The following is a 13,395-nucleotide window of genomic DNA, read 5'->3' as shown; positions in this document are numbered from 1 at the left end:
TTCATCTCTAAGCTCCCTCCAAGATTGGCTTCCTCTTTCATGCCAAAATATCTTTCTCCCTCCACAACACTCAGCTTTCCATCTATCTGAAGTTCATCTAAGACCTGAATACCCCTTCAAACCCAACACAGCTCTCTCTCTCTCTCTCTCTCTCTCGGGCAGGATACAAGAGCGAGCTCGCCACCCAATAGCAATCCTTCTCTCTCTCTATTCTGACAATACTATTATGCTTTGAACCTCCCTCCCCCGTTCCTCCTAAGCTCCAAATCTCTTTGTGTTATGTGCTCTTCCTCTTTCCTGCTGCCTCACCATAGTTGAAGTCAATATTATAGTTTGGGCTGTTCCCCACAAGACAGATTCCACAGATAGGACCTCCCATGATCAGAGGCTTCATGTGCAGAGTGAATGGGTCAACATGTTGCAGCATTAACAATTACCCTTACGTGCCAGCTTAGCTCAGTGGTAGTTCTCTCACCTTCAAGGTTGTGGGTTCAAACCCCACTCCAGGACTTGAGCACCTAATCCAGCACTGACACTTCAATGTCGTACTCAGATGAGGTATTAAACCAAGGCCCCATCTGTTTGTCAAAGAAGAGCAGGGGAGTTCTCATTGGTCTCCTGGCCAATATTTATCCTTCAACCAATACCACTAAAAAACAGATTATCTGCTCATTATCTCAGTTCTGTTTCTGGGATCTTGCTGTGTGCAGATTGGCTGCTGCGTTTCCTTCATTACAACAGTGACTACACTTCAAAAGTACTTCATTGGCTGTAAAGCTTTTTGGGACGTCCTGAGGTCATGAAAGGTGCTATATAAACATACCGAGTTACACATTGGAAGGATATATGGAATGTATGCTGTATGCTCCTGATCACTCTGACAGGCACCACACTCTCAGGTGATATCTTTCTGGCTAAACTGCAAAACATATTTATTTTAAGACCTAAATTTATACAGAAGTAAACTATATCATTAGAATCAGATTAACACAGTACTTAGGTTTCACCAACTCTTTAAGCTCTTTTGAAACCAAATAGCAAAGCATTTTGAAATTCATATCCTTAAACCCAATCTTGGATTAATGAAGCTGAACGCCATGGAGTTTTGTCTCACTGCTGTCACATGGCTGTGGTTCGACTGACTGAACTGTAGATATATTGAAAAGCTGCAGTAAATATTCCTGATTCAGTCAGCTCCTTACACCTGAGCTCAAGAGCAGACCTTTCATAACAGGCAAATTCCTTTGTAGAAAACCCAAACACTCTCAGTAGCTCAGCAATTAATATTAATAATTCTGGTCACCCAAGTGGACGGGAAGTGGTCAGTAAGTTGATTACACGTTCAAAGCCTCTTGGAATCATGCCTGACCTGACGGCCCGTTTAGTGCTGTGCCCAATGAGCTCAGGACCCGATCCAACTGAATATTCAGTCCACCCACAGACCCTCAAGACTTTTGGAAACAGCAGCTAAAGTTTCATATGAAAACTCTCAGTGCCTTGGCTTAGCTAAGATTCACACTAATGTAGGACAGAGCCCCATCTATCACAGTCAAGACCCATCACCCATCTCCTAGTCCAACTCATTCTTTCCCAGTTCCTCAGGACTGGGAATTCCTCACACTGTTCCCTCCCTTCTACAATCTTTAAGTTTCTAAAATCCAAGCTTGGTGTCACTACTTCTTGATTTATCTTGTTTTCTGTCTCACTCTTTTCAATGTTGGGGGTGTCCTGCACCGTGTACATTGGCCCTTGCTCAGGCACCAAGATTCCCTCTTCAAAAGGGGTCCTGCTGGTGAGACACTCTCTTTAAAAGGGGGTCTTGATGTTGAGGGTCTTGAAGAGGAGACTCCCTGTTTAAAAAGGCATCCTGACACCAAGGCTCAGTCTTAAAATAATGCTCCCTATTAAACAGTGAGTCCTGATAAGGAAACATCCTCTTTAAAAGAGCAGCTGATGGTAAAACCTTCACTTTAAAACGTGATACTGACAAGGAAAATCCCTCTTTAAAAAGGTGCTCCTGCTACTGAGACTCCCTCCAGAAACAATCCTCATGGTGAGACTCCCTCCTGAAACAATCCTCACGGTGAGACTCCCTCCAGAAACAATCCTCATGGTGAGACTCCCTCCAGAAACAATCCTCACCGTGAGACTCCCTCCAGAAACAATCCTCACGGTGAGACTCCCTCCAGAAACAATCCTCATGGTGAGACTCCCTCCAGAAACAATCCTCACCGTGAGACTCCCTCCCGAAACAATCCTCACGGTGAGACTCCCTCCTGAAACAATCCTCACGGTGAGACTCCCTCCCGAAACAATCCTCACGGTGAGACTCCCTCCAGAAACAATCCTCATGGTGAGACTCCCTCCAGAAACAATCCTCATGGTGAGACTCCCTCCCGAAACAATCCTCATGGTGAGACTCCCTCCTGAAACAATCCTCACGGTGAGACTCCCTCCCGAAACAATCCTCATGGTGAGACTCCCTCCTGAAACAATCCTCACGGTGAGACTCCCTCCCGAAACAATCCTCATGGTGAGACTCCCTCCTGAAACAATCCTCACGGTGAGACTCCCTCCCGAAACAATCCTCACGGTGAGACTCCCTCCAGAAACAATCCTCACGGTGAGACTCCCTCCAGAAACAATCCTCACCGTGAGACTCCCTCCCGAAACAATCCTCACGGTGAGACTCCCTCCAGAAACAATCCTCACGGTGAGACTCCCTCCAGAAACAATCCTCACGGTGAGACTCCCTCCAGAAACAATCCTCACGGTGAGACTCCCTCCAGAAACAATCCTCACGGTGAGACTCCCTCCCGAAACAATCCTCACGGTGAGACTCCCTCCAGAAACAATCCTCACCGTGAGACTCCCTCCCGAAACAATCCTCATGGTGAGACTCCCTCCCGAAACAATCCTCACCGTGAGACTCCCTCCCGAAACAATCCTCACCGTGAGACTCCCTCCCGAAACAATCCTCATGGTGAGACTCCCTCCAGAAACAATCCTCACCGTGAGACTCCCTCCCGAAACAATCCTCATGGTGAGACTCCTCAAAATAAAATGAACAAAGGATGTCATCAGCCCCGATCCACAACCACATCTCATTACTTGTGCACACAGTAGTCTCGCCCCCCACCTGCCTCTTACCTATTGCCACGATCGGTGTCAGGACTGGCACTGCCAAGGGCAGGATGAACAGATAGATGTAGCGTGGGACGAAGGGGGCCTTCCAGATGCTGGAGTCACCCAATCCAATGACATTGGTGTAGGCATGATGGAGTTTCACATGCTGAAATGTACCTTTCTCCGCTGTGAAGGACCCACAAACCTGTGGAAGATTGACACTCGTAAATATCTCCATTTTGTGCATGTGACATCTTCACATTTATGAATATAATTTTATTGAGTTTTGGCAGAAGGGTCAATGGAAAAAGAAATTGGACGCAGTGTAAACCGGGCACCGATTGGTTATCGCTCCTTTTGAGCCATTGCCCAGGACCAATTTCACCATCACGGTAAATGTGGAACATTACATCAAAGTAATCCCCGAGAGTGGGACAAGGGGTCACAGGGTCAAACCCTGAGAGTGGGACAAGGGGTCATAGGGTCAAACCCTGAGAGTGGGACAAGGGGTCACAGGGTCAAACCCTGAGAGTGGGACAAGGGGTCATAGGGTCAAACCCTGAGAGTGGGACAAGGGGTCACAGGGTCAAACCCTGAGAGTGGGACAAGGGGTCACAGGGTCAAACCCTGAGAGTAGGACAACGGGTCATAGGGTCAAACCCTGAGAGTGGGACAAGGCGTCATAGGGTCAAACTCTGAGAGTGGGACAAGGGGTCACAGGGTCAAACCCTAAGTGTGGGACAAGGGGTCACAGGGTCAAACCCTGAGAGAAGGACAAGGGGTCATAGGGTCAAACCCTGAGAGTGGGACAAGGGGTCACAGGGTCAAACCCTGAGAGTGGGACAAGGGGTCACAGGGTCAAATCCTGAGAGTGGGACAAGGGGTCATAGGGTCAAACCCTGAGAGTAGGACAACGGGTCATAGGGTCAAACCCTGAGAGTGGGACAAGGCGTCATAGGGTCAAACTCTGAGAGTGGGACAAGGGGTCACAAGGTCAAACCCTAAGTGTGGGACAAGGGGTCACAGGGTCAAACCCTGAGAGAAGGACAAGGGGTCATAGGGTCAAACCCTGAGAGTGGGACAAGGGGTCACAGGGTCAAACCCTGAGAGTGGGACAAGGGGTCACAGGGTCAAACCCTGAGAGTGGGACAAGGGGTCATAGGGTCAAACCCTGAGAGTGGGACAAGGGGTCACAGGGTCAAACCCTGAGAGTAGGACAAGGGGTCATAGGGTCAAACCCTGAGAGTGGGACAAGGGGTCATAGGGTCAAACCCTGAGAGTGGGACAAGGGGTCAAGAGGTCATAGGGTCAAACTGGTAAAAGGCAAATTTAGGACTGATATCAGACACTTCTTCTTCACGCAGAGACTAAACAACTCACTGCCCATAGCGGAGAGTAAACTCAACTGTAGATTTCTGCAGTGAGCTCCTGATCTCAGATGTTATGTTCAGAGGGAAAATCAGAGTCCAGGTCACCCATTCTGACAATGGCAAAGCTGCCCTCCCGATCCAGAAATGGAACGAACACAGTCAATACAACTCCAGCAATGGCTCCTCATCCCTCTCCCACACTGGCAACTCCGGAGTCCCCGCAATGACCCATCCTTGGCCACATATATTCCTCATCTCCATACCACCCCTCAATGACATCATCCATAGGCATAGGGGCATCTTCAACCACTTCTCCTGACCCCTCGACTGCCTCCGTGGTCTTTGACCGCTGATTGACATCCAGCCTCGGACAGTTGCAACTTCCTCCGGCCCCCACCTTCCCTTGCCATTGACTCCATTCCGCTCCGCAGTTACCTGCTCAGGATGAACCAGCAACTTTGGTGCCCTACTTGACGCTGAACCAAACTTCCAATCCTCTGATCCATCCATCACCAAAACCGTTGACTTCCACCCTGCCCAACATTGCCTGCCTCTGCCCCTTTTCCATTGAAACCCTTATCTGTGCCTTCATCACCTTCACACTCAACTACTCCTACACTCTCCTTGTGGGCTCCTCTTCCTTATCCTCCATAAACTCTGCTGCCCGTACCCCATCCCACACTGAGTCCTGTTCACCCATCACCCCACATTGGCTCCCTGCAACCTCCTTAAGCTTCATATCTCTTCCCGAACTCTCGGTTTCTCTGACTCCATCCTTCTGTTTATCTGCCCCTCCTTTCACCTTGGCCCCGAGCTCCCTCCCTAACCCCCTCCATCTTTCTATCTCTCTCTATCTTTATCTCCAGCTTTCAAAATCATTCTCAAACCACAACTCCTTGACCAAACCTTCCTAATCTCTCCCTTCCCTGCTCGCTGTTCATTTACCTCACTTAAATGTATTTGTGAAGTGCCTTGGGATGTGATATGTTTACGGTCCTATATAAATGCCCCGAGGAGCGATATTCCCACCCCCAAAACCTGAACCCTCAGCAAACACTCACTGAAAAGATCATTCAGAAACATTGACAGGCTTAAAAATCACATGCAATAGAAAGAGTGTGAGGTGAGGTGAAGAGGGGGGGAGGGGACACTGCCTCCGGCGAGGGGGGGGGGGGGAGGGGAGGGGACACTGCCTCCGGCGAGGGGGGGGGAGGGGACACTGCCTCCGGCGAGGAGGGGGGAGGGGACACTGCCTCTGGCGAGGGGGGGGAGGGGACACTGCCTCCGGCGAGGGGGGGGGAGGGGACACTGCCTCCGGCGAGGAGGGGGGGAGGAGGGGGGAGGGGACACTGCCTCCGGCGAGGAGGGGGGGAGGAGGGGGGAGGGGACACTGCCTCCGGCGAGGAGGGGGGAGGAGGGGGGAGGGGACATTGCCTCCGGCGAGGGGGGGGGAGGGGACACTGCCTCCGGCGAGGAGGGGGGAGGGGACACTGCCTCCGGCGAGGAGGGGGGAGGAGGGGGGAGGGGACACTGCCTCCGGCGAGGAGGGGGGAGGGGACACTGCCTCCGGCGAGGAGGGGGGGAGGAGGGGGGAGGGGACACTGCCTCCGGCGAGGAGGGGGGGAGGAGGGGGGAGGGGACACTGCCTCCGGCGAGGAGGGGGGGGAGGAAGGGGGAGGGGACACTGCCTCCGGCGAGGAGGGGGGAGGGGACACTGCCTCCGGCGAGGAGGGGGGGAGGAGGGGGGAGGGGACACTGCCTCCGGCGAGGAGGGGGGGAGGAGGGGGGAGGGGACACTGCCTCCGGCGAGGAGGGGGGGAGGAGGGGGGAGGGGACATTGCCTCCGGCGAGGAGGGGGGGAGGAGGGGGGAGGGGACACTGCCTCCGGCGAGGAGGGGGGGAGGAGGGGGGAGGGGACACTGCCTCCGGCGAGGTTGTGGGGGGGGTAATTCTGCTTTGAGACAAAGAATCTTTTCAGAAAGGCCTCAGAGACTCCATTGTCCCTGCAGATGTTGCCATTTGAGAATGTGCTGAAACAATGAATCTGATCGTTCACACAGAGCCGGCCAGCTGGAGCCCGTCCACAGCTCTCTGTAAAATCATTCAGTGCCTCTCCTTTCACCAGGGCAGACAGGCCGGCTTATTCTCAGCTCCCCTCCACACCACCCTCCTGATATTCCTTACTCCGTGTTAGAGAGGGCTCACTGAAGGACAGTACAGAGTTAAACCACTCAGAGCAGTGAGGGGCCGCGTTCAATGCCCAGTCCCTGAGGATGGGCTGGCACTGGCAGCTATGGGGCCTTGAAGGGCTCGGGAGGGGAAAATCAGCCAGGATTCTTAATGACTTAGATGAAGGGACCGAGTGTAATGTATCCAAGTTTGCTGACAATACAAAGCTAGGTGGGAAAGTAAGCTGCAAGGAGGACACAAAGAGTCTGCAAAGGGATATAGACAGGTTAAATGAGTGGGCAAGAAGGTGGCAGATGGAGTATAATGTGGGGAAATGTGAGGTTATTCACTTTGGTAGGAAGAATAGAAAAACAGAATATTTTTTAAAATGGTGAGAAACTATTAAATATTGGTGTTCAGAGAGATTTGGGTGTCCTTGTACAAGAAACACAAAAAGTTAGTATGCAGGTACAGCGAGCAATTAGGAAGGCAAATGGAATGTTGACCTTTATTGCAAGGGGGTTGGAGTATAAGAGTAAGGAAGTCTTACTACAATTGTACAGGGCTTTGGTGAGACCTCACCTGGAGTACTGTGTACAGCTTTGGTCTCCTTATCTAAGGAAGGATATACTTGCCTTAGAGGGGGTGCAACGAAGGTTCACTGGATTAATTCCTGGGATGAGAGGGTTGTCCTATGAGGAGAGATTGAGTAGAATGGGCCTATACTCTCTGGAGTTTAGAAAAATGACAAGTGATCTCATTGAAAGATAGAAGATTTGACAGGGTAGATGCTGAGAGGCTGTTTCCCCTGGCTAGAGAGTCTAGAACTAGGGAGCATAGTCTCAGGATAAGGGGTCGGCCATTCAAGACTGAGATGAGGAGGAATTTCTTCACGCAGAGGGTTGTGAATCTTTGGAATTCTCTACCCCAGAGGGCTGTGGATGCTCAGTCGTTGAATATATTCAAGGCTGAGATCGATAGTTTTTTGGACTCTAGGGGAATCAAGGGATATGGGGATCAGGCGGGAAAGTGGAGTTGAGGTCGAAGATCAGCCATGATCGGATTGAATGGCGGAACAGACTCGAGGGGCCAGATGGCCTACTCCTGCTCCTATTTCTTATGTTCTTATGATTCCCACTCACAAATGACCCAGTGACTCCTGCTGGAAAGAGTGTGTGTGTGTGTTGGTTTAGGAGATGATCAGGCTGGACTATGACTCCCCCCCATGGTTGACTATTTTGCCAGTAGTGCAGTGTTTGTTACTGGTCTAATAATCCAGAGGAAAGAGATCAAATCCCATCATGGCAGTTTGAGAATTTGAAATCAGTTTAAATAATCGGGAAATAAAAAGCTGGTATCAGTAAAAGTAAAACTCATCTGGTTCACTAATGTCCTTTAGGGAAGGAAACCTGCCGTCCTTACCCGGTCTGACCTGTACGTGACTCCAGTCCCACACCAACGTGGTTGACACTTAACTGCCCCTCTGAAGGGGAGCAGCGAGCCACTCAATTGTATCAAACCACTACCAGCGGTTCAAGAAGAAGGCCCACCACCATCTTCTCAGGGCAACTAGGGATGGGCAGTAATGGTGACCTTACTACCGACGTCCATATCTCTAGAACGAACAGGAATTTTGAAAAACTCACACGTGAAGGAGGGTCTGAGGTGAGGCTCTGGCAGACAGCTGGGCCTGTGGAACTGTAACCCAGCAGGAGCCTTCCGGAGAGGAGGGGGAAACGTGGTGGGAGAGTGGGGGAGGGGGAAGACCATAATTAAAGTCATTTGAAGATGCAATCGCCTGTATTTTGAAAGAAGGTGAGTGCTCAGAGGTTTTACAATCGATCTTAAGGGGCTTTTACTGAATTGTACAATTGATCCATTGGTTGCCATTGACCTCATGGCCCTAATGTGTGGTTCCGATTAAACTACACATGAACTAAGGGCAACAAGTGATAGGGAGCTACGGCCGGTACATGGAGTTAAGATACAGATCAGCCATGATCTAATTGAATGGCGGAACAGGCTCGAGGGGCTGAATGGCCTAATCCTCTTCCTGTGTAACTAGCTTGAGGGTCACGTTTCACCTCCGCCCGACCCTAGACACCGCGTGCCCAGCTCAGTAAGTAACGCGACAGCAACACAGGGTCTCCTACCTCCATAAAGACCACTGCCCAGAACTTGTTCCAGAATTTCGATTCGCTCAGCGAGCTGTGACTAGCCAGGTGACTCCCTTTGACTGTCACCACAGTGTGAGCTGTGCCCAGGATCAGGAATCCCAGACACAGCGGGAGGAAACTCTCCGACCGTAGCAACAAGAAACCTGCAACACAAATAGGAGCTGTAAACGAGGCACCGAGAAAACCCTCCACTCACCTGGTCAGTTCACTCCCCCTCCCACCACCCAATCTCTCCTGGGCTCCGACACTGGCCAGGAATGGTCCCTGTGGGGCTGCAGTACCTCATGCAAAAGGCCGGCCCTCACAAGTTGTTGTTGCTGGAGCCTGAAGTGAGGGGAACCGCCATACAAGAAGTGTCAATGTTGTGGACAGTCCCACCGACCCACCAAAGCGGGTCCCTCTGGTACTAACTCGGGACTCCGCTGTGATGCCACCCACAGCCGAACAGCCAACAGAGACCGCCTTGGTCCACTCATGAAAGAAGGCCACCTCTGTTAAAGTTCTGGAGGGCTGTCATCGCAACGTCAAGATGTCTCCCAGCATGGACTCAGCACCTAGGGGGGATGGGGGGAGGGGGTTAACAGAGAAAAAGTATAAACTGACTCCAGTGCGCGATGCTAAGGATGAATCTTAACCTTACTGAGGACTGTACTGTGCTGGAAAATAACTGAAAGACCGTACCCCATTTAAAAGAGGGAGGAATGTCATACAAACATGTTTGGTGGCCTCTCCCAAAATCAGATCCCTCTTCCCCGATAATTTCACCCTCTTCCTGCTCTCCTGGCACCCCGTGTGTCCTGCCCCTAGATACATCATGAACCAATCACCGGGAGAGGTGTTCTCTGTTGGAGAACCAAGGTGAGGGGCTGAGGCCCCTTAGTTAAAGAAAGAAGGAACTTGCATTCATTTAGCACCTTTCACGACCTCAGGACGTCCCAAAGTGCTTCACAGCCAATGAAATACCTTTGAAGTGTAGTCACTGTTGTAATGTATGAAACACGGCATCCAATTTGCGCACAGCAAGATCCCACAAACACTAATGAGATAATGACCAGATAATCTGTTTTAGTGGTATTGGTTGAGGAATAAATATTGGCCAGGACACCGGGGAGAACTCCCCTGCTCTTCTTCCAATACTGTCATGTTACATCCACCTGAGAGGGGTCAGATCCTCAGCTCAGGGTCTAACAGGAGGCTGAGGTTGTGAACGTTCTGGTTCAACTTGAGACAGCGGCTGGAGAGGAGGATAGAATCGGTGGGCATGGATTTGGGATCATCCTGGAGATCCACTACCAACAGTCTCCTTAAACCCCTCTCCCATGCCCCCTCCACCCTCGGCTCAAACAACAAGCACGAGGAATTCATGGACTTCTTTGTAACTTGAGATGGAGTCCATCTCCGTTTGCCCACCAAGCCAAGCTTCCTCTACAGTTCCCCCCTGCCCTAGCCCTGAACTCGCATCGTTCTCTAGTTTCTCTCTTATCTCCTCTCATGCCCCCTCTGAGCTCAGCTTGACCATGAGACCCACCTCCTGCTGCTTTGACCCCATTTCCACTAAACTGTTAACCACCCAACTTCCTTCCCTGGGCCCCATGTTAGCTGATATTGTTAACGGTTCCCTCTCCTCAGGTACTGTTCCCCACCCCCCTTCAAATCTGCCGTCATCACCCTCCCCTCAAAAAAACCACCCTTGACCCCTCTGTCCTTGCAAACTACCACCCCATTTCCAATCTCCCTTTCCTCTCAAGTCCTTGAACGTGATGTCGCCTCCCAAATCCATCCCTATCTTTCCCGCAAATCCATGTTTGAATCCCTCCAATCAGGTTTTTGCCACGGCACTGAACCGGCCCTTATCAAAGTCACAAATGACATCCTGTGTGACTGTGACCATGGTGAACTATCCCTCCTCATCCTTCTCCACCTGTCTACAGCCTGTCACACGGTTGACCACACCATCCTCCTCCAATGCCTCTCCTCCGTTGTCCAGCTGGGTGGGACTGCACTCGCCTGGTTCCATTCTTATCTATCCAGTTATAACCAGAGAATCACCTGCAATGGCTTCTCTTCCTGCTCCCGCACCATTACTTCTGGAGTCCCCCGAGGATCTACCCTTGGCCCCCTCCCTATTTCTCATCTACATGCTGCCCCTCGGTGACATCACCTGAAAATACAACATCAGATTCCACATGTACGCTGACGACACCCAGCTCTACCTCCCCACCACCTCCCTCGACCCCTCCACTGTCCCTGATTTGTCTCATGGTTTGTCCGACATCCAGTACTGGATGAGCAGAAATTTCCTCCAATTAAATATTGGGAAGACTGAAGCCATTGTCTCCATATCCTCTCGATCATCAAGATCACCTACTTCCACCTCTGTAACATTGCCCGTCTCCTCCCCTGCCTTAGTTCGTCTGCTGCTGAAACCCTCATCTATGCATTTGTTACCTCCAGACTCGTCTATTCCAATGCTCTCCTGGCCGGCCTCCCATCTTCCACCCTCCATACACTTGAGCTCATCCAAAACTCTGCTGCCTGTATCCTAACTCACACCAAGTCCTGTACACCCATCACCCCTATGCTCGCTGACCTACACTGGCTCCCGGTCCGGAAACATCTCAATTTTAAAATGATCATCCTTGTATTTAAATCCCTCCATGGCCTCGCCCCTCCCTATCTCCATAACCTCCCCCAGCCCTACAACCCTCCAAGATCTCTGCGTTCCTTCAATTCTGGCCTCTTGTGAATCTCCTACTCCTTTTGCCCCACCAGCTGCCTAGGCCCTACGCTCTGGAATTCCCTCCCTAAGCCTCTCTGCTTCTCTACCTCTCTCTCCTCCTTTAACATGTTCCTTAAAACTCATCTCCGTGATCAAGCTATTACTCTGGGGAAACTTTTAGACGCGATAATCTAGGACAAAATTAACAGTCACTTGGACGAGGGTGGACTAATTAGAGAAAGACAGCACGGATTTATTAAAGGCAAATCGTGTTTAACTAACTTGATAGAGTTTTTTGATGAGGTAACAGAGAGGGTCGATGAGGGCAATGGGGTTGATGTGATGTATATGGACTTTCAAAAGGCGTTTGATAAAGTACCGCATAATAGGCTTGTCATCAAAGTTGAAGCCCTTGGAATAAAAGGGGGAGCGGCAGCATGATACGAAATTGACAGGAAACAGAATAGTGGTGAACGGTTGTTTTTCGGACTGGAGGGAGGTGTACAGTGATGTTCCCCAGGGGTCGGTATTCAGACCACTGCTTTTCTTGATATATATTAATGATTTGGACTTGTGTGTACAGAGCACAATTTCAAAATTTGCAGATGACACAAAACTTGGAAGTGTAGTGAACAGTGAGGAGGATAGTGATAGACTTCAAGAGGACATAGACAGGCTGGTGGAATGGGCGGACACGTGGCAGATGAAATTTAACGTGGAAAAATGCAAAGTGATACATTTTGGTAGAAATAACGAGGAGAGGCAATATAAACTAGAGGGCACAATTCTAAAAGGGGTACAGGAACACAGAGAGATCTGGGGGTATATGTACAGAAATCTTTGAAGGTGGCAGGGCAGGTTGAGAAAGCGGTTAAAAAAGCATACGGGATCCTGGGCTTTATAAATAGATGTGGAGATGCCGGTGATGGACTGGGGTGGACAAATGTAAGGAATCTTACAACACCAGGTTATAGTCCAACAAATTTATTTTAAAATCACAAGCTTTCAGAGATTGTCCCCTTCGTCAGATGAATGAGTGAAAAGGTTCTCAAATCGCATATCTTATACTAGGATGGGACAGCATCACACCAATCAAAAGGTGTCGTTGTTATTCAAACAGGCCAGTCACGGAGAACAGCACGTCCCAGTACACTGGATATACATTGTGTCGATTACACAGACAGGCAGAAAGAAACCCAAAATGGCAGAGAGAGAGAATTTTTTTCCCCTTTTTGCTGGTGGGGTTACGTGTAGCGTGACATGAACCCAAGATCCCGGTTGAGGCCGTCCTCATGGGTGCGGAACTTGGCTATCAACTTCTGCTTGACGATTTTGCGTTGTCGTGTGTCTCGAAGGCCGCCTTGGAGAACGCTTACCCGAAACGTTCTCCAAGGCGGCCTTCGAGACACACGACAACGCAAAATCGTCGAGCAGAAGTTGATAGCCAAGTTCCGCACCCATGAGGACGGCCTCAACCGGGATCTTGGGTTCATGTCACGCTACACGTAACCCCACCAGCAAAAAGGGGGGAAAAAATTGTTTTTTAATATTCTCTCTCTCTCTCTGCCATTTTGGGTTTCTTTCTGCCTGCCTGTGTAATTGACACAATGTATATCCAGTGTACTGGGACGTGCTGTTCTCCGTGACTGGCCTGTTTGAATGACAACGACACCTTTTGATTGGTGTGATGCTGTCCCAGCATAGTATAAGATATGCGATTTGAGAACCTTTTCACTCATTCATCTGACGAAGGGGATAATCTCTGAAAGCTTGTGATTTTAAAATAAATTTGTTGGACTATAACCTGGTGTTGTAAGATTCCTTACATTTATAA

At 50.2% G+C, this 13,395-nt stretch overlaps 1 protein-coding gene across 1 annotated transcript in view; it reads right to left on the bottom strand.

Annotated features, from left to right (window-relative positions):
- fads6 (fatty acid desaturase 6) overlaps nt 1–13,395 on the bottom strand; it is a 42,948-nt gene that overhangs the window by 26,570 nt on the left and 2,983 nt on the right. The window contains exons 2-3 of the mRNA XM_068004411.1: nt 8,819–8,985; nt 3,151–3,331 (exon numbers count right to left, since the gene is read on the bottom strand). Of these exons, the coding sequence (XP_067860512.1) occupies nt 3,151–3,331; nt 8,819–8,985 (348 nt within the window). The remainder of the gene's footprint in view (nt 1–3,150; nt 3,332–8,818; nt 8,986–13,395) is intronic.

The sequence above is a fragment of the Heptranchias perlo genome, chromosome 23, assembly GCF_035084215.1.
Source record: "Heptranchias perlo isolate sHepPer1 chromosome 23, sHepPer1.hap1, whole genome shotgun sequence".
Taxonomy (NCBI): Eukaryota; Metazoa; Chordata; class Chondrichthyes; order Hexanchiformes; family Hexanchidae; genus Heptranchias; species Heptranchias perlo.
This window is presented reverse-complemented; position numbering and strand designations above follow the sequence as displayed.